Below are 27,819 nucleotides of genomic sequence, written 5' to 3' on the forward strand. Positions count from 1 at the left end.
TAAAAATCCGCTTTTCAATAGATCTTACATAAAAACCCTCCCCACCATTATTTTGACAATAGACTCAATGTAATAATCTTTTAAATAAACATTTATCATTGACAGTAAAAAGTTATTTACAATTTTCTCATACATAATATTTCATAAGTGTACACGTCTCTTACTTTTAAAGTACTGCTATATGGCTAGGACTAAAAATATTTGATGTCAATAAATAAAAAAAATCAAATTATCGAGATAAAGATATCTTACAAATAGAAAAATCAAACAAACTGAAAAAAATACCCTTTCATTCTATCCCGGCAAAAATCCAGAGATGGTGTATTAAAATTTTACGTAATTGACAGTGAACAACTGAATATTTTCGATAATCTATCGCTGATTGATTTGCTTGGCGGTCAGTCGGTCAATTTATTTATATATATTTTAAATATTTTTAAATGTTTTCTCAATCAGTGATTCCGACCTATCTACTATTCCTATCTCTAAAGAAGGGTGTTTTGGAATTAGAAAAGGCATGTCGACATTAGACCAACTTACGGTAAAGCTTTTGGCGAAAATATAACACTACTGCAATATGTCTTTGCAAATTACGCAGTTGTACCACCCACAGATTTCACTGCAACCAATCAGCTGTTGTAAAAGTTGCATAACATCAGAAGACATTGCAATGACATGATATGCATGAGTTCATGATATGCACCATTGCAATGTCTTCAATGGACCAAACAGCTGATTGGTTGAGAGTGACATATTGACTGATTTTACGCCACTTATTACAGCTAATCAGCTATTCATGATATGCACCATTGCAATGTCTTCAATTCCACCCAATAGCTGATTGGTTTAAAGTGACGTATTGACTGATTTTACGTCACTTACAACCAATCAGCTGTTGGGTCCGTGATGTAATGTCAGAAGACATTGCAGTGGTGCATATCATGAATTGGGTCCGTGATGTAATGTCAGAAGACATTGCAATGGTGCATATCATGAATATGAATCTAAAAAGATTCCTGGATAACATGTATGTGACTTTGATCGAGCTTTGATCACGTAATGTTTGCCAAGAAGGAGTCCATAGCATCTAATTCATCTGGTTGCATCGTGAACAGTTTCTTTGTTAGCCTGTGTATTTCAACTGAGCCATCTCCAAAAATCAACGCCTGGAAGATTGTGAGAAAAAGAAACAGTAATTATAGAGCTTTTTCTACAATTAATTGTAAAATGCTAAGAGGTTTTACTCAAGACCACAGAAGGTATTTGTAGATTAAAAATCAAAAAAATATGTTTATTATGAAACAAAAAATAATAGTTTGTTTTCTATCATCATAATTCAAGAAGATAATTTGTATAATGTGAGAAAGTATTTTGGAGAAAGTTTACCATTTCTGAAGGTCTTCCAGGACTTCCTTTCCCCATTGCAGCATAATCATTGGCCAATGTGAAACTGACGGCTCTGTCAGATAAACAAAACGAAGTGATCAGAAAGGATAAAAATTGAGAAATCTGATTCAATGGGATGATTGTAAAGTATGTTAAATGCGTAGAAAAGGAATGGCTTTAATTATGGTTGAAATATAATTGAGATTTTTGTGTATCTATGGTTTTCATAGTTAACGTAAAACAAAACGTAATGGATGTCTGGTCGGAAGTAGCTTGGTAAGGCTACTTTGAAAAATAGATGCAATAACACTTCATCCTCATCGCATTTTGTTTTATAAAAATACAGAAAGAAACCTTTTATCTTTTCTTTGTATTTTCATTTGGTGAATTGGTGCTACATCGGATTCCAAAAGATTCCTAAAAATAAGTATTGACGATGGTAATGATGATGACTGGTGTTATATAAGAACATAAAGCTTCGAAGGCCAAAGTGAAAAAAAGTTAAGAACAAATTTCCTAGGCAATCGCATATAAAAATTACCAAAAATGGCAAACATAAGAACATTTTGAGAACATTTTTCGACTTAAAACTCAAAAAGTTAAGAGTACCCGAAAGCTTAAAAATTTTTGGATGTTTTTACAAAAAAGGTGTAAATCTACTAGCTAAATATCTTGATATATCTGTAAGTTGAAAACATAATTAGACTTACCAGATATACAGTACAGAATCTGAATCCATTGTGAAAAAAACGGATGGACGACTTCGTGACCACTGTACATGAAGCAATGAAGCTCCACTGGTTGTGTTTGCCCATGTCATTAATGCATCCTCTGAAAAGTGATTTTTATGGAAACTTAGATAAGAGGCTATCAATGGTCAAAGTATGGTTTTTCGTCTGACACGGACACAGCAAATAAGCACATATTCAAACTTTGATGAATTAAGCAGAATTTTGAGACTAAAAAGCCTCTTATAGGCCTTACAGTAGCACGGTGGCAGCAGCCCCCAGCAGCCGATATTTTCAGGGGCGCCGAAATACAAAGGGCGGAAAAAGACGTTACTAATTTTAGCGCCCCTTAGATATGGAAGTTTTCGGCCAAAAAAAGAGAGAAAACCCCCCAAAAATTTTCGTCCTCGCTTCACAAGGGGCGCAAAAATCAAATTCAAACTGCCTTCCCAGTTTGGCCGAATTTTAGTCGACCACGCTATTACTTTATATAGGAAGAATCTTTAACGCTAAAATTTAGTGTTAAACCCTATAGTACTTTCCACTCGAGTATCTTCATTTTCATTGGAATAACCCAATACTGAAAAGGCTTAAAATGCGAAACAAAACAAATACATTTTTAAGCCTCACCTGTTTTGACATGAAACAATCGAACACATCCATCATCATAACAAGCCTAAAAAAACAAAGCAAATAAAAACATACTGAAATGGTATTCCCACGATTTAGGGGATGTGTTTTAGCAAGATCTATCTAACGTCGGTATAAGTGTACAATTTTTCCAATTTCATTTTCTCCAGGCCGTTAAAACAAATTTAACCGCTGAATCAGGTCTAAATATCAATAAGGGGTAAAGAAAATGGTTACTAGCTCTTAGTAAACTCTCACTCCCTTTAATACCTTTTTATTTAGAACTCAAAAAGTCCAGTGGAGATGGCTATCAGGCCTTTTTCTAAGTGGGAATTCCGATGGGCATTGAATTCTCGTGTATTTTTCTCCCCGGGACGAATCTCAAGAACGGAAGGCTGTCTGCTACTTACTACTAGTAATCGTATGGTTAGGAAGTTAACCAAACAGATTTGAGTAATTTTGCACGACTGACGATTTTGATTCTACTTGAGCTCCTAATTAAAAGGGTGATGGATGAAGAAATTTATACAAATATATATAATCAACCAGTATTTTATTGACCACTTTTTTGTGACCACACTTTGTGAAATGAAGGGAAAGTTTAAGCATCGGTCAAGAATAGGAGGATAAACCTCAGACAGAATTTAATAGATCTTGAACACGGGGCATAATTAATAAAATGCACTTACCAACATATAGGGCATCTTCCAAGGGTTAATGTCAATGGAATTCACCTTATTACTGCCTTCTATAAAAACAATTATTGGACCAAAATATTTAGGTAAGTAAAGTAAAGTTTGTTCCACAAGAACTGGCAGTTCGCACATTTTGATCCAAGAACAATCTATTCAAATGTGCGGACTGTCAATTCTTTTAAAACAAACTTTAATAACAATCTGTTACTGTACATATGATTAGTGCGTAAGCACGGAACTCTGAGTGATGTACTTTTTAGTTTTTTATGGAAGATAACTTAAAATTTTGATTAATAACAATTTGTTTGCACAGCCGTATTTCGATCAAGTCGAAGCTCAAAGAATAGATCTACAGGGCCCACGCCATGAAATTGAAAGTGGGTGAATATAGAGTCTCAGGAGGCGCAACCAAAAGCTTTTACTTTGCAAAAAAGAAGGTGGGGGAATATGCCCCCTACCGCCCTGATCTATAGAGTCAGGGACATCAGAGAGGCATATTAAAATAGACTAATATGAACAATAAACCTTCCGAGTCAAGGATTATCTTAGATGACTGGTACCTCCTTGGCGAAAGAGCCTTGGTGTTGGACGATTGCTGAACCGCGTCATATGAAGAATCTCACCCTGTTGAAAAAATTTATGAAAGTGACAGTAAAAAAACATTGGTATAGGTTGGAAATCTTGGCATGAATAGCCCAATTTATTCAGTGTCGCAACAATAGTCTATTGAAAAACATCGGACTGAATTTATTCTCTCTTCTATTGTTAAAATTTGAATATACAAAAAAGGATTGCTTTGTTTTGCATCACTTTCCCATGATGATGTTACAATAAGTAACCAGGACAAAAATCCTTGTAAGAAATCTCAACTGGAACGTTTAATGTGTATATCACACGGCGGACAAGTCGACTTAAAATCTGGACACACTTCCAAGTGAAATTTGTTGGTACCAGTGGATACCCCTTAAATCCTGCAAAGTTGAGTTTTGGGCTCTCTTAACCACCAAACTTAATTTAATATCATATAATTCACTTTTTTACAATCTCTATAATATAGGTACGTTTATAAAATACCTAATTTCAAGAATTTTAAATCATCGCAAAATGTCGTAAAATTCGTTATTGAGAATTTTATCAAAAATCACTCCAAAATTTTAAGTTTCTCGGACCTAGAGACTACACAAATGAATTTAAGGTCATAAAACCTATACTTTTTAGGTACCTATACTTATGGTAGGTACGTGGCTAGACCCCAAACAAATCGTAAGGCCCTCAAAGTTATATTTCAAAGCTCATTTTATGGTATTGGCCAATAAAATCTGAAAATCGACTTTCTCAAAACATGGTCGTATTGCATACCAAAATGTCACAAATTTGATGGAAATTTAGAAAAATATTAGTACCATCATCAAAAATGAAGTCAAAAATGAAGTGAATAAAAGTTTTGACCCTTCTTGATCAATTGAATCACGGTTCAACACCTCAATTGCAATTTCACAGCTTTAGTAAGTTGTTTAAAGGTGTAATAGTGTAGGTTTCAAGGTGTAATTGTGTAGGTTTCAAGGTGTAATTTGATTTTAACGTACAATTTTGAAAATATTTAGGTACCAGTGATCTAATTGCAGCATTAGTAACTTTGCAGTGAATCACTATTCAAAATTTGAGACCAAAAGGACTATTTTATAAAAAGTTATTCAAGAAAACCATTTTGTAGGTTTTAAGGGGTAAATAGCTAAAATTGCATTTTTTCACCAAGGAATAAAAATTTTCTTAGCAGCTTTTACAAAATACCATACCCAGGGAAGAAATCTATAGGTAGCCTAGACTCACCAGAACAAGTTTCAATCATTACTGTTTTCTCTATCAGGATATAGGAGGTACCTTTTTGTTGTAGGTTTTAAGGAGTATCACTGGTAGTTACCCTATAGGATTTGCGGAGTCACACCCAATTTCTTAGGAAATTGCACAAAAATACTTTACAAATTAAGAAAATTAAGAAAATTAAGAAAATTAAGAACGTTTTAAGAACATTTTAAGGTTTGAACCTCTAAAAAGTTAAAAACATATGATGTTTTGGATGTTTTTATAAAAAACATGTAGCTGGGTGATAAAAGATAGAGCATTGCTAAGCTGTGATTAGAAGAAGCTTATAAAATGTTACTATTATTCTTACTATTTTACTATTTTATCACGATGATAGAGTCACACCTAAATTACTTAACTTCTTTTCTTTTTAACTTTTAACTTTTAGTGATTAGTATTTGAATTCTTTTTAACAAAAATAGCCAATGAGATTTCAGGAGACCTCTTTGTGAGTACATGTACAAGAGAGCAGATGGGATTTTGGATCATGGTTTATTAATAACAAAACGCAAGAAAAGTGCAATAAAAAAGAATAAAAACAAACCCCTCTATCTGAACGTGAGATGAGCTTTCAAACAACGTGTCAACGCAGCAGATGATAGATCATAGTCATCATAAAAACACTGGTCCGGAAGGCTTTTGTCTCTTTGTATTGTTAAAGGATGGAGCTTACGTACCAAAATTTATTTATTTTGCAAACTTTTTGATCATGTGATCAGAAAATAGACAAACTCCAAAAGAAGATTTTGGTAACGTGATCAAAAAGTATGCAAATCGCAACTTGTCTTTTCTTTGTAACAAATGTTGTAACCATATGCTGAGAAGAAGAGCTGTTTGGATTTCACTTGCTAAAATTTTCATAATAGCTATTAAGAGTGTCTTTGAATCTTATCACCCTTCAATACCGTGACTTTTTGGAGGTGAATTCATCGTTGAATAGAAACTCATTGCTTTTTATAGAAGGGTTGCAGCTTATTTTACCGTCGATTTGGTTCTTTAAAAGGAAAAAGAATGCCAGATTACGAGTCTTGTAAACCTTACATTTACTCATTCACCGAATCAGCTTTGGTCAATTACCAATTTCTCTTATATGCTCACATCTTCCTCATCATTGCAACTTTAGTAACGAACATCACCGTTCTGTATGCTTTTTATAAACTGTCTTATTACCAAACAACATACCACAAATTTCTGGTTACTCTACTCATAACAGATTTGATTAGCGCTCTAACAATACATCCTCTACAAATATACCGTTATTATGTAATATTCAATTACCAGATAGTCGATTGCACATCATTGAAGTGGTTCAGGATACTGACTTGCAATCTACTATTCATACTCCTCAGTACAGTTGTTCTTATAAATGGTGAACAATACTTAAAGATTGTCAAACCATTCCTACGACTCTGGTGTACCTCAACCAAGACTGCATTTCTCATTCTAGGTTCGGTATGGTCATTCTACATCATAGCATCCGCACTATTTTTCCTTGTCAATCGTGGTAAACTGCTGGTAAAAATATACTATGGTTTGACTGTTGTCATCATATTGACTGTCTATATTATGCTGTGTTGGTCACAATATAAAATCAACCAAGAATGCTCCTTGATTAGCACCAGAGATAATACTCAGGAGACAAAATTGAACCTCAAGGCTGCTAACATGTCAAAATCAGTATTGATCGCTTTTAGTGTTTGTTTTCTACCACTGACCATTACTTTTCCTTTATCAATGGTTTGGAAAGAAAGCGACTTTATGAAAACTTACTTAATTTCTTATGCGACTTTATTGTATGCTTCTAACCCGTTATTAGATCCATTGATTTATTGTGTTCGTTTGAAAACGGTTCGGGATTTTATACTCTCGCAAGTTTGCCGACAAACTCGTAGACCACAAAGAAGGATCGATGTAAAACCGACCACTAGCGGTGAAGCTCAGGCAGAGTCGCCAGTATAAATATAGTAATATATAACAAGTTCAGAAAAATTAACGCTTTTACTTTAAATTTGTATTCCCCTTTTGACATGCAAACTATCTTGCCTACTTTTTTACTTTAAGATCAGACGTCAAAGAAATTCCTTGCTTTTCCCAAGTATCAGTTCTGGATTGTCTCTATCAATGAACAACGATCAAGTGATCCAACGCTCAGCGTCAAAAAGCAGTCAAAGTAAACCTTGCAGTTGAACGGTATCCTAAGACCTCTCTTTTGTGTATAGCCAGCTATCATAGTTTCTACCCCCTTGGGTTTGGGACTTTATGAAAACTTACTTAATTTCTTATGCGACTTTATTGTATTCTTCTAAACCGTTATTAGATCCATTGATTTATTGTGTTCGTTTGAAAACGGTTCGGGATTTTATACTCTCGCAAGTTTGCCGACAAACTGGTAGACCACAAAGAAGGATCGATGTAAAACCGACCACTAGCGGTGAAGCTCAGGCGGAGTTTAAGGGGGCTTGGGTTTTGATGAACCAAAAGCAAGGGGACGTTAAAAGTATGTCTTCTTACCTAAGGGGGGAGGTCTTCTTTATACCAAAGGAGGGGGGTCTTCTTAGATAAGGGGGATCTTCCTTGGATTATGCGAAATTTCAATTTTTTTCTTTTCCAATAAAGTTTGCGTTTTCTAAGGGGGGGGGGGGTGGTGAAATTTTAAATGAGTTTCCTAAGGGAGGTTAGCACTTAAGGGGGGGGGGGTCATCTTACCTAAGGGGGGGTCTTGACCCCTCTAGAAACTATGGCTATTTTATATATTTGACGGAGGAAACAAAAATACCATTAGATCAAGAAATTTCCAGCTATATAAATATGTTTAGATTTTTTTTCGCGTCAAACCATGGACAAACAAAATTCGCGACGAAAATATTTTTTCTCAGTGGACACCAAGGTTTATCTATGTAAAATCATTGGCAACTTGATTGCATATTATAGAATACAAGTTGACTTACACTTCCCGTTCCTGCATACATATCATTGGGGTTAGCTTCGTTCACTTTCAAACTTGTCATTGAGAATAAATGAGTGAAAGATGTCACGCTGAAAAAATAAGGACATTTATTACTGAAGGACCAATGTACCCTATTTTCAAAAAGAACCGATGAATTTTTGCTTTAGGCTCGATTTACACTTTCAGCCTTTAGTTGTTCTTATCCTGTTCTTATTTTCCAGGGCAAAGAATAAAGTTTATCCGCTTTAAAAAAAAACATTTTTCAGCCTCAATCAAGACCGAGGCTTATTTTTTAAATTCATATTGTTTAAAAAATATATATATTATATATATAAAAGAACGAGAAGATTTTTTAAAAATTACGTTAAACTTGTTTTCGAAGCTTTCATTCAAGGCCACTGAAAAAGGTTACTAAAAACAAGTAGATTTTTGAAGAGGCTCGGCTGTTCTTATTTTTTGACACACATTGTTCTTATCTTGCTGTTACTTATAGGGTGAAATTTAAATATTTTAGGCTTTAAAATTTTATTACTTTTACTTAAGGGCTCTGGACATACCCAATTTTTCGATTTTACACCAACTTAAATGGCAATTTCTGCATTTTAAAAAGATTAATGTATAACTTTTTTTATATGTCCTGTTAAACCTACCTTTTTAGAATTTAAAAATCGAAAAATTGAGATGAAAAAATTAAATGAAGAAGAAAACGAAGAGTTTTTCGAAGAAGAGTATTTCACCTTTCAAAGCCCTAATCTCAGTAAAAATCAAACATTTTGGAATTTTTTTGGTTCAGGTGATGTATCTATTTAGTATCTAAAAATACAATTTCGGAAAATTTTTGTGGAAGTATCTTTCCTTTAAAATCTCCAAAAAACCTCATTTTTGGCAATTTTCTCCACTAAATTTCCATACAAAAACAGTTATAACTTGGGATGTAGCCAAATAAAAAATTTTTCCGAAAAAATCTAAATAAAGAAATTATTTGTCATTAACTTATAAAAAAAGTTTAAAACAATAAAATGATTTCCCCAAGGAGATCAGGCTTTTTTGTGAAAAGTATATGAATAGCGTCGTTTTGACGTTTTATTAAGGTCCATGTCACACTTATTCCTTAATTACTCATGATGTAATTACTTAAATTCATTTTTTCAAAAGCAGTTTGTTCTTAAACATGTCAAAGTAGCGAAAACATAAGGTTTTATCTTCAAATTCTGAAATTGATTTTTCACTATGACCAGAGCCCTTAAATTGCTTGAAATTGCGGGGTAATTCCAGGCATTGTTCTTAAATTGTTCCTATTTTTTTGGTAAATTTTATAAGAAGGTCTCTAAGACGGACAATATTTTTACCATTATACTTCGCCAAATTGAAATTTAAAATCCCTGTAAATGCTTTACCCCCCAGACAGATGATTTCAACTCCCGGACAAGCCTACAAATAAATAGTATCAATAACAGAACAAACCTGACACCAGGAGGTGTAATAGCTGTACTGTGCACCAATTTAACACGACCGTGAGGCGCCAATCCTGAAAATCGTTTGAAAAATGGCTAGAATCGTCGTTTTACATAATCTAAGGAGCCACACGTTTTTATAAGAACATCCAGAATGTTCTTAACAATTTAAGTTTAAGCCTAAAAATGTTCTTTATTTCACTATTTTGTAAGAAATACTGTGCAATTTCCTGATATTGTGTGTTTTAACTTTTAGAGCCCATTAAGCCTTTAAAGTATTTTTAGCTTGTTCTTAATATTTTGACCATCGAAGCCTTTGCTGCTATATAGTTTGTTCTCATAGAGAAAGGGGAACAGGAATTTTAATTTTCGTAGCCTTGTCAGAAACAAAAAACGCAAAATTTTGCCATGAAATAGTTTGAATGAGATAGATCAAAATTGATATTTGAGAATTGGAAACGCTTTTACCTAAATCATCAGTGACATTTTTATGCTCCGACAAATTATCGATTTGTGTACGAACTACTGTCTAAAAAAGTAGAAAATAATAATAAAAAGAGCTTTCAACATAATAATTTTGACAAAGGTTGAACTCGGGTCAGCCAGAGTAATGAAAAAATCATCAGAAATGATTCCTTTCCTTATTTAGAGAAGTAAAGATCGTTCAAGATAATTACCCAAACGTGAACTGAGGCACTTTGATCCATGGTTGCTAATTGAAATGAAATATCTAAGGAAAAATAAGATTTGGTCTTTTAGATAAAAAAAGGAAACAGCGTGAAATGGGTTACCCTGTACCAAACTCTTATTCTCTGACACTGAAAGGATAACGCGAAGTTCGGTTTGTTACGGTTAGGCAACATTCCGTGTCTCAGAACATGTTCAAACGTCACGGTTCTGTTCCGTTCTGTTCCGAAACGGTTCCGAAACAAGTGTGAACGTCAAAATTCGAAACGTCAAAAAGAAGAGATCGAAACGGTTTTGCTTCACTTTTTTCATCGGAACGGAACTGATCCGTTTCCTTGCTCCGAAACGTTCCGAAATCAATACGGACATACTCGATTCGAGACGAAATCATACCGAAGCGAAACGGAACAGTAACGTGTGAACATGGTCTGAGACATTTTTTTACGCAAATCTCTGAATGTTTCTGCAGTGGAGCGTAGCTATTTTTAGCATCCAGTCTAGCCCAACTAAAGTGACGCTATATTTAACGCATCAATGCAACGGTGTCTTATATCGAATATATCATTGTTCATCACAAGCTGTCAATAGAAATATCACGATTCAGCAACCATGGAAATAGCGGTCTTACCTGCTTGCGATGTGCTATAATAAACAAAAGAACGAAAATTGATAAAATCAGAGTTTGATAAAAAGTTCGATTTGATCTGTATTTACATTGCATGATTTTACGCATGGCAAAAAGGGATGCGAAAATGACCTTAAAAAGCTTGTAGTCGACTCTGGCATTTTTATTGATCAACAAAAATTGTTTTATAAAACAACAATTACAATCACACCAACGTTGGAGACGAGCATGTGATATTTGTGTCTTACGGATCTATGGGTAAAGTCAGAATGTTGTCTACTGTTTAACGGCTCGACTTATTTGGGCTGGAAGATTATGAATACAATCAACAATTAACTCTAATTCGAATATTTCTGTAATCCGAAGTAAAATATTGGTCCCCTCAGCTGGAAAGTGATTTAAATTACTCTCTGTAATTAGAATCTTTCCCTTATTTGAAGATACTTTTTGGTCCCTTGAAGATCGAATTAGAGAGAGTCAACTGCAAATTCGCTTACCCAGAATAAAAGGTTAAAGGTGTAATTGCAACGACCGGAAAAATGTGTTTGACTTCCAATGCAGCTATAAAGGAAGAACAATCAATAATGATTAAATGGTCTACAGAACACAACAAAAAGTGGAGGAGGGCTTCCGAGTGTGCTAATGTACCATAACACTGACACTGTTAAAAACCGTTCAATATCGACATAATACCAATAAGAAAGAGTGCAAACCGGGGTAGGATGCAAGAAATAATATCTCATCGCTAAATACCGAGTTGCAGTTTAGTTTTGAGAAAATACCGATCTTTTTTAATCCGAATACCGGAACCGGAATCGGCTGCTCCGAAAACATCAGACATTAAGCTTTTCCTATTCGAGATTCTCCAAGACTTCAGCGTAAGAATGAAAATCGGCTTTCAAGAAAAATTCGATACCTGTAGTAAAAGTGACATTTTGGAAGGTCAACATATGGTTTCCAATCTGTGCAGCTTCGTGATAACAAGTCGGTTCTGTTAAATCCCATATTGCTATCACGCCGTCTTCCTGTAGTAAAGTGGTAAAATATTTTATCAATAATTTAGCTGGTTTCTGCCCACGTTGTCAAATGGAGTTAAGGTTTTTGCGTTTGAAGCTAGCTTTCATTACTAAAAAACACACTCGAGGGTAGAAAATCATTCGAGGGAAATTTACGCTTCATTTACTTAAAGGACATCATTTATTAACGTCTCGTGCCATTTGCTTACAAATTTTGAGAAATTCTTTTCTCCCACTCCAGTACTTTGCGCCGCGCGAGTTTAAATTTTGAGAAATTCTTTTTTTTACTCTGCTTTGTCAGGATAGAGGTGCGCCTCCTTTCTATATTATAATAAAGAATATATAAAAGATTGGTTGCTTCCTACCATGCCAGCGATAGCATAAGCAGTGTTCACTCCACCAAAACAACAACTCTTCGGTACTGATTCGCATACCAACAATCTGAGATGCAAATTCAAAATCGAATAAGATATTACGGTTAATTTGACTTGGCGCATCTGGAGTTACACAATTCCATGACTGGTATAAGATTCAGCACACAATCTAATTTTAGGGTTATCTAAACGATATCAGAAGACCTAGAGATGGCTTTCCTCAAAAATAGGTACAAGAAAAGAAGGACAAAAAACGATTGATTTAAAGTAGAAATCTTTATTGTCAATGGAGCATATTATATACCTTGTTGGTTTGTTTGGGTCATTCGTGTTCCAAACGCATAGCAGTCCTTTGGATGATTTTAAACCTTTTTGCTGTGAAATAAAAAAAAGTAGTTAACAAAGTAGGCGAGAAATCATTGAAAATTCATCGGTCCAGAGAATTGCCAGGAGGATCCTGGGATTCTGTTAACAAAAAAGTCTGTATTCTGTCTTCAAAAAGTAAAAGTTCTTTGTGTTTGTTAGGCTCATCTAAACCACAATACCCCAATTACTTCAGAAAAGTCCATCCCATTAAAATTAAGTAAATTGAAAATCGGACGGGAAAATTTTTCAATTATTCGACCTCCCGGTTATACGAAACTAAGATTAAAAATCCTTTTTAAAACCCACATTTTTGGTATAAAATTTCAGAATAAACTGAAATTCAATTGAACATGATACATACCACGACATTACTGGTTCCATGGGCGGTCAACAACATATTGGTTTGACTCGGTGAATATTTGATGTCACAAACGTCACGACCTAAAGAAGAACACAGAAATTTTGATTCATGTGCCTGAACATGAACAACAGTTTCAATATCAAAAGATTTTTTTGCTCAACAATTTATGTCGCTATGATATTCTTGCTAAGAAGTTTACAAAAACCAATCAGAGGGATCGAATGCCAAACTAAGAGGAAATTTAATTGAGAAGTAGCTTTTTTCTAGCAAAAATTAAATACTAACCTAACACTAAGAATTCTGAAGATCCCAGTGACACATATCCTTCACTCAAATTACTTCGTGTTTCAACATAATGCTTTCTTGGTTGTTCAATGCCAGCCGCTATCTCCTCCAACAAGGACAAACACACCTAAATTGAAAATATGATTTTAAAAGGACGTATTCATGATATGCAGAGAGTCTTCTGAGAATTTTTAAAATTTTCCACCCAATACGTCACTTAAAGAATAGAAAAAGTGACGTATTAGGTGGAAAATTGTAAAAATTATTGGAAGACTCTGCAGTGGTGCATATCATGAATACAAGGGAATTGGGTTCGAATTTAACAGGGTCAAATGAAGTCGCTGAATTGACGGACTCGCCAATAAGGCGATCAGTCATTCAGTGCTGTTAGACCTTAACCGAGAACCATTTCGGTGCTACGGTTGATAGTTTTAGATACGGAAACTTTCAGCATACGCTAGATAACTGCTTCTTTGTGCCTCATTGTTGAAAAGGATTGCCCCTTCAATTAGGTACACCAATAGTAAGTCGAATAACATAAGTAGAAAAATTACTACCAAGCTACTAAAACCCGAATCTATGGAAAATGAATGAAAAAAATTATCCGCTCGTCGTAAAATGATATTTTTAGCTTCTAATTTTAAATAGGGTGTTTTAGGAAAGTAATGCGTGACGCTCAAAATCGACGGCGTCCTCTTGGATGGTGTCTTCTTGGTTTGACGGTTTAAATTTTTAACAAGAAGCGAGAAAAGATTGTTTTCCCTTGTATTGTTGTTTTAGAGGAGACTGTGAAAAAATGCTTTTTTTGGCGCTACTTGGCGGGAGGACGGCTTGCTATTTTATTCGACCTAGGGAAACCCAATATCCCTCCGCTTCATACTTCTAAAACACTCTAATTCCTCATAAAAGCTACGCACCTTTGAGGCTTTCAGAAGAAACTTGTTGAGTCGTACAGAATCAGTATTATTGAAAAAGGCATTCGAATTTTCCAATGTAGAGTCTCCTGACGATTTTTGTGTTCCAGCTATGAGATAAGAAAGTGTAAAGATTAATTGAAAGGACAAATACTGTACACGGAATGAAAACAAATGCTTGAAAGTTCAACATATCTTATATGAAGAGGTATAGTATTACGGTGTTTTTCAGCGATGTGTGTTTTAGATTCCTCATAAAAACAAAGTGTAATCCAAAAACACAATTTTCTATAAGAGCAATTGCGCTCAAAAATGCCGAAAATAAGAATAATTTAAGAACAGGGATATAGGAACAATTTGAGGCTCAAAGTAAAAGGAATCGAGTCTCATCAAAATTTTACTGGTTCTTATAAAAAGAAGAGTGTAAGTTAATTCATAAAAACTTTGAGCAGCAAACCACAGATTTAAAGCATGCTAGACAAAAGTTTTGATCAAATTGGTTACGATAACGGAAACTGGAGGGCCATAATGCTCGTATTATCATTTAAAACACCTAATAATGAACCTGTAAACCTGTATATAATATATATAACAAGCATCTACAGACTTTGGTTTTATAAGATTTTTAACATAGGTACACGTTTTTTTTATAAGAACAAATTGTATAAGAACATAAGGCTTCAGTAAAAAAGTATTAAGAACAAGTTAAGAACACTCTAAAACGGCCAATTTCTTAAGAAGATGGACAAAAATACTCACAAAATAGCGAAAATAAGAACGTGTTATGAACATTTTTAGGTTTCAAAAATTTTGGATGTTCTTATAGAAAACGTGTAGGCTAGCGAAAGGAATGCATGTTTCCATTTTCACTACTTGTTAACAGAATTAACACAACTTTGCATTTTATTGTAATCGGGATTGTAATTCTTTCCAAACCTTGAGTCACATTTCAAAAGGACACCAAGACGGGCGCCCCTCCACTGGCGTACTCATAGAAGTACGCCTGGGAGGGCGCCCATACATAATAAGTGAACAATGCACTTGTCGTTAATGGATATTTCTAATATTGAAAAAGTTTCATTGATTGATATGGCTGTGACAGTTTTGCATAGATTTTTCCTTGTGGTTCAAGCTGCGTAGATTTGATATTGATCAATATCTATCGAGTTTCCATAGTAATACTATAGAGGAATAGAAAAAGTTGAAAATAAATCAAAACTAATCTATTAAAGAGATCTGTAGACTTGTTGTGAATTATTGAATACAGGACATAGTAATTTATATCGATTCTTATAAAAAAGGAATATGGAGATGATACTTTAAGGGCAGAAACTTTCGCGGGTAGAAACTTTCGCGAGACCGAAAAGTCTTTAAGGATTTAAATCGTTTCGCGATTTTTACTTTTTGAAGAAAATTTACGTAAGAAACTTTCGCGGTTTTTTATGAATGTTCAATTTTAGTAGCAATAACTTTCGCGAGTGGCTAGGGAAAGTGAATAAAAAATTATAATGAAGTGAATACAGTCGCTCTCGTGTTGTCTTCTGACCAGCCACCAGAACCGTTGGAAAACCATGTATGCCCAAACCTTCCGTTAGTGTAGTAGTTGGTGGATTCCAACACACTAGCAATGTGGAGATGGATTTCTCCCAATTCACCGTCTCTGACCAGTCAGTAGACAAGAATTCACTTCCAGCTCTACCGAGTGGCAATTGAATATCCTCGTAGCTCAATGGTAGAGCAAATGCCCTCGAATGGCATGGTTGCGAGTTCAAGCCTCGCCGGATTCGTTGGTTTTCCAACGGTTCTGGTGGCTGTTCAGAAGACAACATGAGAGCGACTGTATTCACTTCATTGTAATACATAAGGGCAATATTCATGATGAATAAAAAATTATTTCAAATCTCAATTTTTTCTTCAATCGGAAGAGTGACATGCTTATAAATGAAAAATAAACTATTTGCACTTCTTTCCTCCCATTCCCAATCCTAGTCACTGCGATAATACCGATAATATTGACTCTCCTCGGCTTTTAAAACTTTTAGGAAAATTTCATTTTTTGCAGAATTAACTTTCGCGGATTTCTTGTTTAATTTCTTACCTGGCAGAAACTTTCGCGAAAAAATGCCAAAAACGCGAAAAACGCGAAAGTTTCTGCCCGCGAAAGTACATTTTGAAGTTTTCTCCCTCTTTCTCGTGACTTTCCGTAAAAGTAATCAAAAACGACCGTTACCGTAAATGTGACAGACAAGCTTTAATCTTTTTTAATCTTTTTTTGGGGGATTTTTGGATTTGAAGCATGTTCTCAACTCTTTGGATGTTTTTAAACATTGTTAGACTTTGGTTTGATCTTAAAGTCTGATGTTTTTATACAGTTTGTTTTTATAAAGAATCGTATACAAGAATAATACGTAATAGTATGGTATATAGACTGGAGTCGTTCATAATGCGTATAATACAGTATAATATAGTTATAGTACTTTTATGATAATACGATTATGTTCCGGGATTAGTTTGTTTAAACTAAAATTTGTTCCCTCCATTAATTTATTTCTACTAAGCCTGAATCAGTCGTCTAGCTTGCTAAATTAGGTAGTGTATGGCAAATTACATATTCGAAAAATACGATGCATTTAAAGAGCCTTGTCTGTATAAACTAAGTATTTTGTACACCCTACAATGTAAAAGGTTCAAAGATTCCCTTTAAGAATCTACCGTACAGTTTTATAATTCCTTGTCCTCTCTTAATTTGGGATTCTTAGAAATGTTATACAATTAGCTGACAAAGCATCGTCTCGTCAGGTGGTAATGAGTAATCGAAGCATTCTTAAAGATTAAACTAATTAGATTTTCCAACTTAGAATTGATCTGCATTTGCTTAGCTCAATAAGTTCCTCAAAGCTGATTATAGAAGTTTCTTTTCTACTTTGATTTATTACATCTGGAATCCCTCAAAAGCAAGTATTGGTCGGAAATAGGTACTTTTTTTTTTGCACTAGTTCTTTCTTTGGTTTTAAAGGTATTTTTTTTTTATTTGGTATTTTTCAAAGATGCAACTTCTAGAGGCTTTAACTTACTTAATACATACATGTTATGGAAAAACATTTATGAAGTAAAGATCAGAAGATCAGGAGGGTTAAATTACCTCTATACTAAATTTGAATTAAATCTGTTTAGACCTAAAATAGTGGGGTTGTGATGGTTGAGTAAATCAGACTATTTTGTGAAGAGTTTCAGAATTTTTGCACAGTAGTATAATTTATCAAAATTTTCCGTTTTCCCGGTTTTTCAGGGAGAGCTCTGAGCCCTAAAATGTTGATAACAGTAAATTTAATATCAGTAACCCCATTCGATATATTATACCATTCGAAAGGTCTGAACTCTGATAAGGTCTATAAAGTATGCGGCGGTTAGTAATAACTTTAAACAAAAAATACAGACAACACTGAGACATCTATGTACATTTTGTATCTATATACAGAACATCTTTATAGAAATTTCAATTTTATCTATACATTAATTAGGTGAGCAACCAGCATTACAACCAGTTGAACACCATACCGAAATGATTTTCTCTGTTACTTTAAATTGAAAATTATGGTACGATAGAAACAGTTTTGGTATCTTTTTTACTTGTTGTTTTGCAAAGAGTATGCGCAGAATGAAAATTCAGAAAATGTGTTTAGTGACATAATGCAGCTTTGAAACATTTGTTTGAAACAGTCGATTAAACAGTTGTTTAAAAGTAATCGAACAATCTAAATGTTTCTTGCAATCAGCTAGAACGGGGAGGGACATGCTGGAGTTTTTACAAGCTCATTTTTGATTTGGTTGACGTCGTTAACCGTAGTAAGACAATTTTGTTACTTTTTCTGAAAAACCCGTCATCTCTTTTACTTTAAATACCAATTAATATAAAACTATCTTATAAAAACTCCAGCACATCCCCAGGAAAGGCCGACGTACAAAAACTAGCCTCGTTGAAAAAGCCATTGGAACTTTTCATCGCCCCTTTCATGTTTTCGTCCCTTTCCACTACATCTTTTGAGATGAGAAATGGCTAAAAAATGTGTTAGACAAATTGCTTAGAATAGATGCATCAATATCCCTAACTAACATTTCCTTGCTTTTTTCATGACTTGATTGCAGCCAGTCGACTTAAAATCTTATAGGACAATAATCTGATATGACATACCTGATTTCGAATCTGAGGAATGTTGGCACCATCTTGTTTCAGTCTCAATATCATCCGTTTGACATTCTTGATCGAAATTCTCCTCATTCGTCTGTGTGTACATCTATAAAATGATTATTTAAGACTTCAAAATTAGTATTTAACTTAAATCAAAATAATAAGAAAACCCTGCCCTAATAGCCGTGTTTTTTTTCTAAAAAATTTCACAAGGGGAGAGTTTTTCTTTGCATAATTTTCCAATTGATATCCGAACCTTCCCAGATGGCACACAACGTCAAAACAACGTCCATGTGACATTCATAACGTCCAAATAACGTTATTTGAACGTTAAAACAACGTCGTGTGCCAGCTGAGTTAGGTTGTTCCATTAAAGAACGGGTCACAAAATGTACATCGATAGTTTGATGATACACATTGTTTTTATCAGAACGTATTAGTATGGGCTGGATATGCTTTATATTTTTCGAAAATAAATTTGAAGCTTAAAATGTTGTTATTGGCGTCCTGCATAGTAATACACTTAAATATACAGAATTACCTTGGGTTAAAATATACGCCCTCTAGTCGAACAAATATGCTCTGATTTCAAGTTGAGAAGTAAAAGAATTACTGCAATTATGAAAAAGTCTTATGAATTCAAATAGTTATGTTCTTCAATTCTCAGGCTGGCCATGTTCTTACTATTATGCTCTTTATATTTTCTCCCTCAGCCTAAAATGTTCTCAGGAATTTTTCAAAACAAAAGGTGGTATCGGGAACTTCTCCACATTCTAGATTGTAAGGATTTTTTTGCTATGGATATTTTTTTCTGCAAGAGCCACGATATACGTTTTTTCCTCTAAAATAATTTTATGATGGATTACCTGTCGACTATCGGAGCTTCCGAACCTTTTCATGTAGAGTTCATATTCAGTCATGGGTGGCATATCAAACAAGTCGATGGAACGTACGTCTAACTGCACAAGACCAAGTAATTCCTAATGGAAAAAAAAACATAGAAAGGAAATGGACAATAGAAACACACGTGCAGAGAGTCTCTTTAACTCGAACCTCTACAACTCCAATGTCTCCTTAACTCGAACAAGTTTCATGGTCCCATCAGTTAACACTGCCTTACAAAAACGTTCCTAAATAGCTCGAAATTTCCTTAACTCGAACAAATTTGTGCTCCCCGTGCATGTTCGAATTATGGAGACTCCACTGTAATTATAGAGAGGAGTTTAGTAGTGAAAACTGTATTTCAATACAAATACCCCTTTTAAGTAATACCTCTTTTAATAAAACATACACTTTACTAGGATTAATTTTGCGAGATTTAATTTTGCAAGCCAAATTAGTAGCGAATTTTTTTAGATTTATTTTCGCAAATCAATACACCTTTCCCGAATTGTTATTTAGGCTTTTTGACTTTTTTGTTTTAATGTTTTGATGTTTCCATTTAGTTTCATAAAATTGTACTGTATGTCGCAAAACTAAACAAATAAAAAAAGAAATATGAAAAAAGCACTTCCGGTTCTTGAGTTATTTTGAATTGAAATTTCTTTAAAAACAATAGAATTACATGGAAACGAGGCCGGGCAGTCTGTTTTAATTTTTATAAGGGATTTCACTGTGAACAAAAACAGTTATAAAAATTGATAGAAAAAAGCTTTTGAGCTCAAATTTTCAGCATGCACTTGTCTTTATAGGAGGAATACAAATATATAGTTTACAATATGGTTTGAAGACCTTCGAAAAATAGCAAACAATTTGGGAAAGGTGTATCTTAATTCCCCGAATCAGCTTAAAATCAGTCGCAAATGGACCTAAAGACGCCAATTTACAGGCTATTTCAAGCAGGAACTCTGATCTCTGAAATTTATTTCAAGTCAGCAATCCAACGCGATTTCGCGAGTTTTATTTTCGCGTTAAAGGTAAATATTCGCCAAAAAACACGAGGAAGCATGGTAGGTTTAAATGGAATTTAAGGACACGTACCTCTCCCCTCTTCTTGGTTTTCTGTGCCACTTTGTCACTCATCTGTTTCTTGCTGGCTGCTACAAAGTTAATTTTCCCGTGTGCTTTCTTTTCCTCGAATTTTGGTGTACCTAGTTTAAGTCATTAAAAAACTAATTTTAAGTATCAATCCCTGGTTTGAAAAGTATCATGTTATCGCATTGATGTCGAGAGGAGTGGAGAAAAATGTAAAAAAATTAGGAGCCAATCAAATATCGATGTTTCCTGCCACAATGACGCGAGGGGGTGGGAGTCAGAGGCAGTAACGCTAAGAAAATCCATCAAAAACATCGATTTTCGGGGATGATTTTAATATCGCTTCACTTGAACAAAAATTCAATCCGCATGACTAGTTCAAGCAAACTCTCATCACACCACCAGTACCATGCTCCGCAATGCTCAGTGGCTTTAACCCTTTAAGTGCCGATGTCGTATATATACGACATGGGCTATATAGGAGGGCGAAGCCCTCCTGTAATGCCCAGTTTGAGTTAGAAATCGTTATTTTTGGTCGAACTCGTAGGAATTAGATTGTCCTTTATGGTCAAGCAAAAAAAAATTCAAAAGTGAGTCTTTCCAGCGAAATTTTAAGCAAAAAAGTCAAAAAAATGCAAAAAATTGACAAAAATTCACTTTTTTTTGAGATTCTGACCGTTTTTTGACTATTTTTGGTCAACGAGTGATCCAAGAACCTCCAAATTTGGCCCTGTTTTACTTTATTCTGTCTTCTAGTGAATTGATTTGAAATTTTACCACTGGGCACCTTTTCATCAGTTCAGTCAGGTCCGCGCAGCGGGCCTGACTGCTTTAATTCCCTAACCTACCCCCCCCCTTGGCCGCCGCCCACCACGCCCTTCCTAAATCGGGCGGCGCCGAAGGCGCCCAAAAGAAAGAAGAGACTCTAAGCTATCCAACGAGCTATATACGAGCTTCTAATTCCTTATAGATCAGCAGATATAAGCCCTTAAAGTTTGAACTAGCGATTTTTTAAAAAAAACTTAGAAAAAAGGACCCTGGCACTCAAAGGGTTAATAAAAGTTTGAAATGTTTGGACGGAATGACGTTAGTGGTGAGAAAAATCGATATGTGAACGGAACCTTATTTACAAAATAAATGGTAAAGATTTGCATACCTTTAGTTTTGCTCTTTTTACTACTGGATCCACTCGAACTCTGAAAAAAGGTATAAAAAATGAAAAAAAAGTTCTGGCTTTAAATTCAAATTGCTCTAAGAGTCACGAAACGGGTCGCCGAAGGTAGGTTTAAGCAGGTTTAAGGGGAAATGGAAAATTCTATCTTACTATGAGTAAAGGGAAAATTTCGAAAGGGAAAATGTTTTTTTCTTAATCATGAGGTAGGGGCTTTTTGGGAAGTAAGTTGAAAATACAAAAGAGAATTTACCTAAAAGTTAGGAAGAGGAGGGTAATAAGGGTATGGGAAGGAATTTATACCCGACTTGAACTTGAAGCTTTGTCATTTTCTACTTGCATAGCTTTCATCAGCTAAATGGAATGAATGATTGAAAATTCATGGTTTTTCAATTACAAAAAAATTTCACTTTCGGTGGGTAAGGTGGCAGGTAGACTTAATTAACATAACATGCTCAAAACTAAAAGTGAAGTACGTGTTTGAAAAATTAGGAATTTTGCGTAGCTAATCAGAGTTTTGGAGAACGGCCCTTCTTTCAAAGCTGATATTTCTGGATACTTTACTAGATTAGATAAATATTCAGTTAAATTTCAAATTTAGAGTTACAGTAAATTTAAGAGTTAAGTAAATTTAGGAAGCTTTGCACAAACCCTACCTCTTGCATCCCAGCTTTCTCCTAAAAAATATAGTAAAAAATAATAGTGGCTGTCAAAGTCAACTAACTATGATCTTTACACTAAAAGTGTTCGACCTTTACCTAGTACATTTTTAACCAAATGGTTATTTTTATTTGGTCCTAACTTTACTAGTACGGATTATTTAAGTTCAAATAAAAATGAAATGAAATATACCTGCTGTGTTAACTGTAGGAAAGACTGTTGTGGAACGATACCATCTTGAAGTGAGGAATGATTCTCACTTGCACTTGAAACATCATTCTCTTCCTCTGCATCTTCTTCTTAAAAACATAAAAAAATGAGCATTAAACACCCAACGACCTTTCCAATTTCAACACATGAGATATTGAAGAGAGTAACTATCTTTAAGTGAAAAGCTCTACTCAAGTAATGAGCACTCTTAATTGTGCAGAGAAATACAAGAAGAAGAGAGTACTACATATTTTCCATAAGATCCAAGAGAGGAAGGGTGTTATACAAATCAAAATTTCATTGGATACTACTTGACTCTACTACAGTAACGAAAAGAGAGAATAATCAATTCTAAAAGTCACCATTGTCAAGTGTCCTCTACCGTTATTTTCAATTTCAACTTCGCTCTCATTCTCCTCTTGTTCGCTCTCTTGTTCACTCTCCTCAACATCACTTTCAAAATCACCATCTTCGTAATCATCAAGTTCTTCTTACCTTTGTTTTCAACTTCAACTTCACTCTCATTCTCCTCTTGTTCGCTCTCTTATTCACTCTCCTCAACATCACTTTCAAAATCATCATCTTTGTAATCATCAAAGTTCTCTTACCTTTGTTTTCAACTTCATCTTCACTCTCATTCTCCTCTCATTCTCCTCGTGTTCGCTCTCTTGTTCACTCTCCTCAACATCACTTTCAAAATCATCATCTTTGTAATCATCAAGTTCTCTTACCTTTGATTTCAACTTCATATTCACTCTCATTCTCCTCTTGTTCGCTCTCTTGTTCACTCTCCTCAACATCACTTTCAAAATCATCATCTTTTGTAATCATCAAAGTTCTCTTACCTTTGTTTTCAACTTCATTTTCACTCTCATTCTCCTCTTCTTCGCTCTCTTGTTCACTCTCCTCAACATCACTTTCAAAATCATCATCTTTGTAATCATCAAAGTTCTCTTACCTTTGTTTTTAACTTCATTTTCACTCTCATTCTCCTCTTCTTCGTTCGCTCTCTTGTTCACTCTCCTCAACATCACTTTCAAATTCATCATCTTTGTAATCATCAAGTTCTCTTACCTTTGTTTTCAACTTCATATTCACTCTCATTCTCCTCTTGTTCGCTCTCTTGTTCACTCTCTTCAACATCACTTTCAAAATCATCATCTTTGTAATCATCTAAGTTCTCTTACCTTTGTTTTCAACTTCATCTTCACTCTCATTCTCCTCTTGTTCGCTCTCTTGTTTACTCTCCTCAACATCACTTTCAAAATCATCATCTTTGTAATCATCAAAGTTCTCTTACCTTTGTTTTCAACTTCATCTTCACTCTCATTCTCCTCTTGTTCGCTCTCTTGTTCACTCTCCTCAACATCACTTTCAAAATCATCATCTTCGTAATCATCAAAATCGTCTTCGTAATCGTATTCTGCCGCCGCTGTTGCTTCTTCCTCCTATAGATGGAAAGAGAAAAGTGTTTCAAAGATTTTAATAAAGAAAGTTTTTTTCAATACAACTTGGTCTCTATATTTTGCAAAATAGCAGTAAAATTTGAATTTAACAGAGCTAAGAGAAGCCACTGCTTTGTTAATTCAATGGATGGGAAAATTGTGATTGATCTTATCATACGTAAATGTTTAGGTTGGGATCTTTGGAAACGTCTATAAAGGACAGAATGTTACAGATTTTGGTAGGGTTATTGTTTAAAATGAAATTATGGGATTTGGGCGATGGTCAGAGGAGGGTAGGTGGGCGAGGGGTGATGGAATACCTTTCTCCTTTTCTCTTCAATCTCTTGAATTTCTCTTAAACGTTGTAATTCTTTTTCTTTTTCTCTTTGTTTCCTTCTTAAGTCTGATTCAGAATCCTACAACATTTTATTAAAAGGTCGTAAAGATACATACAAGGAATAAGGTAAAGAATTAAGTTAAATTTTAAGTACTATAAATGTGTGACAAATAATAATCTCCTTACAATGATTGATTTCTTTGCATCATATCAAAATCCTTGAGATTGTCTAAAAGACTTTTTCAAAGCTACCAGTAAATTAAAAGAATCAATGAAATACATGATCAAAAATGGAAGCAAAAAAACCCTCCTCAAAAAGAATCAACTAGAAAACACAAGCCCTTTAAAATTGAAAGTAAACAAACCTTTGATTTCTTTCGCTTATCCTTTGAGTTTCCATCTCTATCTTTGCGCTCTTTTGAGCTACCATCCCCATCTCTCCGCTCCTTGGAACTGCTTTCCCTGTCCTTACGATCTTTAGAACTACTTTCTCTGTGTTTCCGATCCTTAGAGCTGCCATCTCGATCTTTGGAACTTCCATCCCTCTCCTTCCTTTTCTCCCGGTCATCGCCCTCTTTATGGTTACTGCTCCTTTCTTTATCTTTTCTGTCCCTGTGATTTTCCTTATCGTCATCTTCTTTATGACTCTTTTTTCGATCTTTTCGATCTCTCTGTTTTCGATCATCTTTTTCTTCATTCCTATCTTTCTTTTCTTTTCGGTCTAGATCCTTATCATCTGATCTCCGCTCTTTTTCTTTCCTCCTTTCACGATCTTTATCCCTGTCACGGTCCTTGTCTCTATGTTTGCGTTCTTTATCCTTATCTTTTGAACGGTGCTCATCATCATTTCGTTCTTTTTTCTTTGTCCCTCGTTTCACTTCAGCTCTGCTCTTCTTGCGATTTTCACGATCCTTGTCTTTATCTTTATCTCTTTTTGATGATTTATCACGATCCTTAAAATACAAAATAAGATTAAATTCTTTTTCTTATTGAAATAATTCAAAATATACTAAAAAATTATTTGGGACATGGGAGTGATAAAAGTGATACCAATTGCTGGATGAAAATTCTTTCGAATCACCAATCTTGCAAAAACCAACTAATGACATAATGTGTTAACAATTGGTCTTTTGAAACGAAAACTTGTCTAAATAAAAACCATCAAATGCAAACTTTTTTAGCAAGTTTACGTATGATTGCGAATGATAACAATAAGAAATGATGAACAATGAAAAAGTGCAATTGATTGAGTCGTTAAAACATCATTTTCAAAAACAGATCAAAAATTCAGTTTTCGCCTTAGTACAGCATTAGCAAATGCTTTTTGAAAAGATTTGTTAAGTTAATCAAAAGTAGTGTACCTTGTCTCTAGATTTCGATTCTTTAGTTTCTTTATCTTTGTCCCTTTGAAATGAAAAACAACATTTTGCTATCATACGCATAAGTCATAAACTTTTCAAACTTCCCTTTCCAATGAGTGGGGGAAGGAATTTTGTTTCCTTTTCAGTTTTAAAAACTATTAAAAGTATGAAGTCTTGAGTTTAAAAGTGGGATTTCTGATTCCTTGGTCATAATAACGGTTTTCCCAATTGTTTACCTTGACTTGTGCTTTCGCTCTTTGGAATCACCCTGAAATAACAGAATCATTGAGAAACTTTTAAAATGTAAATAGATTAAAATGATTTGGCAATATCCAAATTTTACTCAGTGAAGAAGCATCTTGTCTAATCTATAAAAGAGTGGTTGAGGCAGATTTTATGACTAATTAGAATAGTCTCTTACAAATGAAAAACAAAACAAACAAGCAACATGCTGAATGGACCTACCTGATGATGAAAGCTAGATAATAAGGCAATAAGGAGAAAAATTAAAAGTATCAGTCAGACGATATAGCGTTTTGCGAAAATGCATAAAACATTAAATTTTATCATTGATTGTTGATGGGGGAAGAGGGAAGGGGAGTAAAATCAATTTTTTTGAAAATTGAAACATGCTTGATGGTGGGCGTTGCTATTAAAAATGTTTTTGAATGAAAAAACAACCAATTGTAAGGAAAAAGTCAAATGAAAATCTAGAAAAACGGCGATTCCGGCATATTTTCAGGCATTTTTCGCCGGAAAAAATTTTTCTCTCAAAAATCGGACTCGGCCATGTTTTGAGCATTGTTTAATACGCATCTTCGAGCAAAAAATCAGAAAAACTAATGATGAAATCTCGAGAAAATGCCGAAAAACCAGTGTTTCCGGCATATTTCCGGCATTTGCGGCCGGAAATGAAATTTTTTTCAAAATCGGGCTCCGTCACAATTTAGGTATTGACATTTTGCATCAGTGTGCAAAATTTTCATGAAAAAATGTAAAGTAACAGCTCAAGAAATTTCAAGAAATACTGTTTTTCCGGCGAAAATCGGCTGTTCCGGCGATTTTTAGAAAAGTTCCGGCTTCAAAATCAATTTTGAAAATTGAACATGCTTGATGGTGGGCATTGCTATTAATAATGTTTTTGAATGAAAAAACAACCAATTATATGGAAAAAGTCCAATGAAAATCCAGAAAAACGGCGATTTCCGGCATAATTTCCGGCATTTTCGGCCGGAAAAAATTTTTTCTCCCAAAAACGGACTAGGCCATGTTTTGGGCATTGTTAATACGCATCTTTGAGCAAAAAATCAGAAAAAAATAATGATGAAATCTCGAGAAAATGCCGAAAAAACAGTTTTTCCGGCATATTTCCGCCATTTTTGGCCGGAAAAAATTTTTTTTTTCGAAAAATTGGGCTCCGTCACATTTTGGGTATTGCCATTTTGCATTATTGCAAAAAATTAGAAAAAACTGATGAGCCGACCCCGAGAAAAGCTGGCAACAGACGAACGAACGGACGGACGGACAAACGGACAAGGGTTAATTTAAAGGACTACCTTAAGGTAGGTCCAAAAATTATAAAAACAAACAAAAAATATATAACTACTTTAAGCTAAATAAATAAAGCAATACCCTGATAGCTTGTTTTAACTCATCCTCTTTCCAGGTATCTTCTTTACTTCTCTAAGCACAACAAATAAAAGCAAAAATAGAATAAAACTTCACAACTCTGCTTGATAACAAAAGAGAGTAGACCTGATATGCAGTGGATCTCAATCAAACCTAAAAATTGCGATCAACCTAAAATTTCAAACACAAATAAGTAAATTCAATTGGATAAGTTGCAATTTTGCTGTTCAACTGTTGTGAAAATTTATGTATTGAGCTTTGATTGCGTTCAAACAATTGATAATTTTGGTCAATTCTGTTTGATTGAGATCACCTGGAAATCTATGGTGGGTAGCATAAAATAATTAAGTAACAATTTGAGTGACTTTTAAGAGAAAGATGAAAAAATTTTGGCTCCTGCATAAAAATATCAAATAAAACTTACCCCACTAGGCATTTTTGAAACAATATCCAACTGTAATGATTTTCAATCTTATTAAAGTTCCTTTTTACTAACCATTATTTCTGAAAGC

The 27,819-nt window shown here is 34.4% G+C and overlaps 1 protein-coding gene across 6 annotated transcripts; it reads right to left on the bottom strand.

Moving 5' to 3' along the window:
• Positions 1 to 76: 76 nt before the first annotated feature.
• LOC136817982 (cytoplasmic dynein 2 intermediate chain 1-like) lies at positions 77 to 27,819 on the bottom strand. 6 transcript variants are annotated; one of them, XM_067074350.1, is made up of 33 exons: positions 27,732 to 27,819; positions 27,311 to 27,361; positions 25,915 to 25,946; positions 25,679 to 25,721; positions 24,683 to 25,270; positions 24,301 to 24,396; positions 23,836 to 23,983; positions 22,518 to 22,621; positions 22,322 to 22,342; positions 21,969 to 22,019; positions 21,651 to 21,690; positions 20,501 to 20,610; positions 19,387 to 19,500; positions 18,524 to 18,626; positions 14,335 to 14,441; positions 13,418 to 13,544; positions 13,133 to 13,212; positions 12,710 to 12,780; positions 12,397 to 12,472; positions 11,932 to 12,040; positions 11,513 to 11,576; positions 11,019 to 11,032; positions 10,381 to 10,433; positions 10,172 to 10,232; positions 9,714 to 9,777; positions 8,251 to 8,338; positions 4,000 to 4,063; positions 3,434 to 3,492; positions 2,745 to 2,790; positions 2,097 to 2,217; positions 1,741 to 1,803; positions 1,387 to 1,459; positions 77 to 1,166 (listed from the first exon to the last, which is right to left on the bottom strand). In XM_067074350.1, the coding sequence occupies exons 1-33, from the start codon at positions 27,741 to 27,743 to the stop codon at positions 1,053 to 1,055; spliced, it is 2,967 nt and encodes a 988-aa protein (XP_066930451.1). In that variant the 5' UTR covers positions 27,744 to 27,819; the 3' UTR covers positions 77 to 1,052. The 6 variants fall into 6 exon arrangements, with proteins under 6 accessions (XP_066930451.1, XP_066930450.1, XP_066930454.1 ...); XM_067074349.1 differs by having other exon boundaries at positions 22,518 to 22,624; XM_067074353.1 differs by lacking the exon at positions 24,301 to 24,396 and having other exon boundaries at positions 22,518 to 22,624.

Source organism: Clytia hemisphaerica, unplaced genomic scaffold (assembly GCF_902728285.1).
Source record: "Clytia hemisphaerica strain Z4C2 unplaced genomic scaffold, Clytia hemisphaerica genome assembly, whole genome shotgun sequence".
NCBI lineage: Eukaryota > Metazoa > Cnidaria > Hydrozoa > Leptothecata > Clytiidae > Clytia > Clytia hemisphaerica.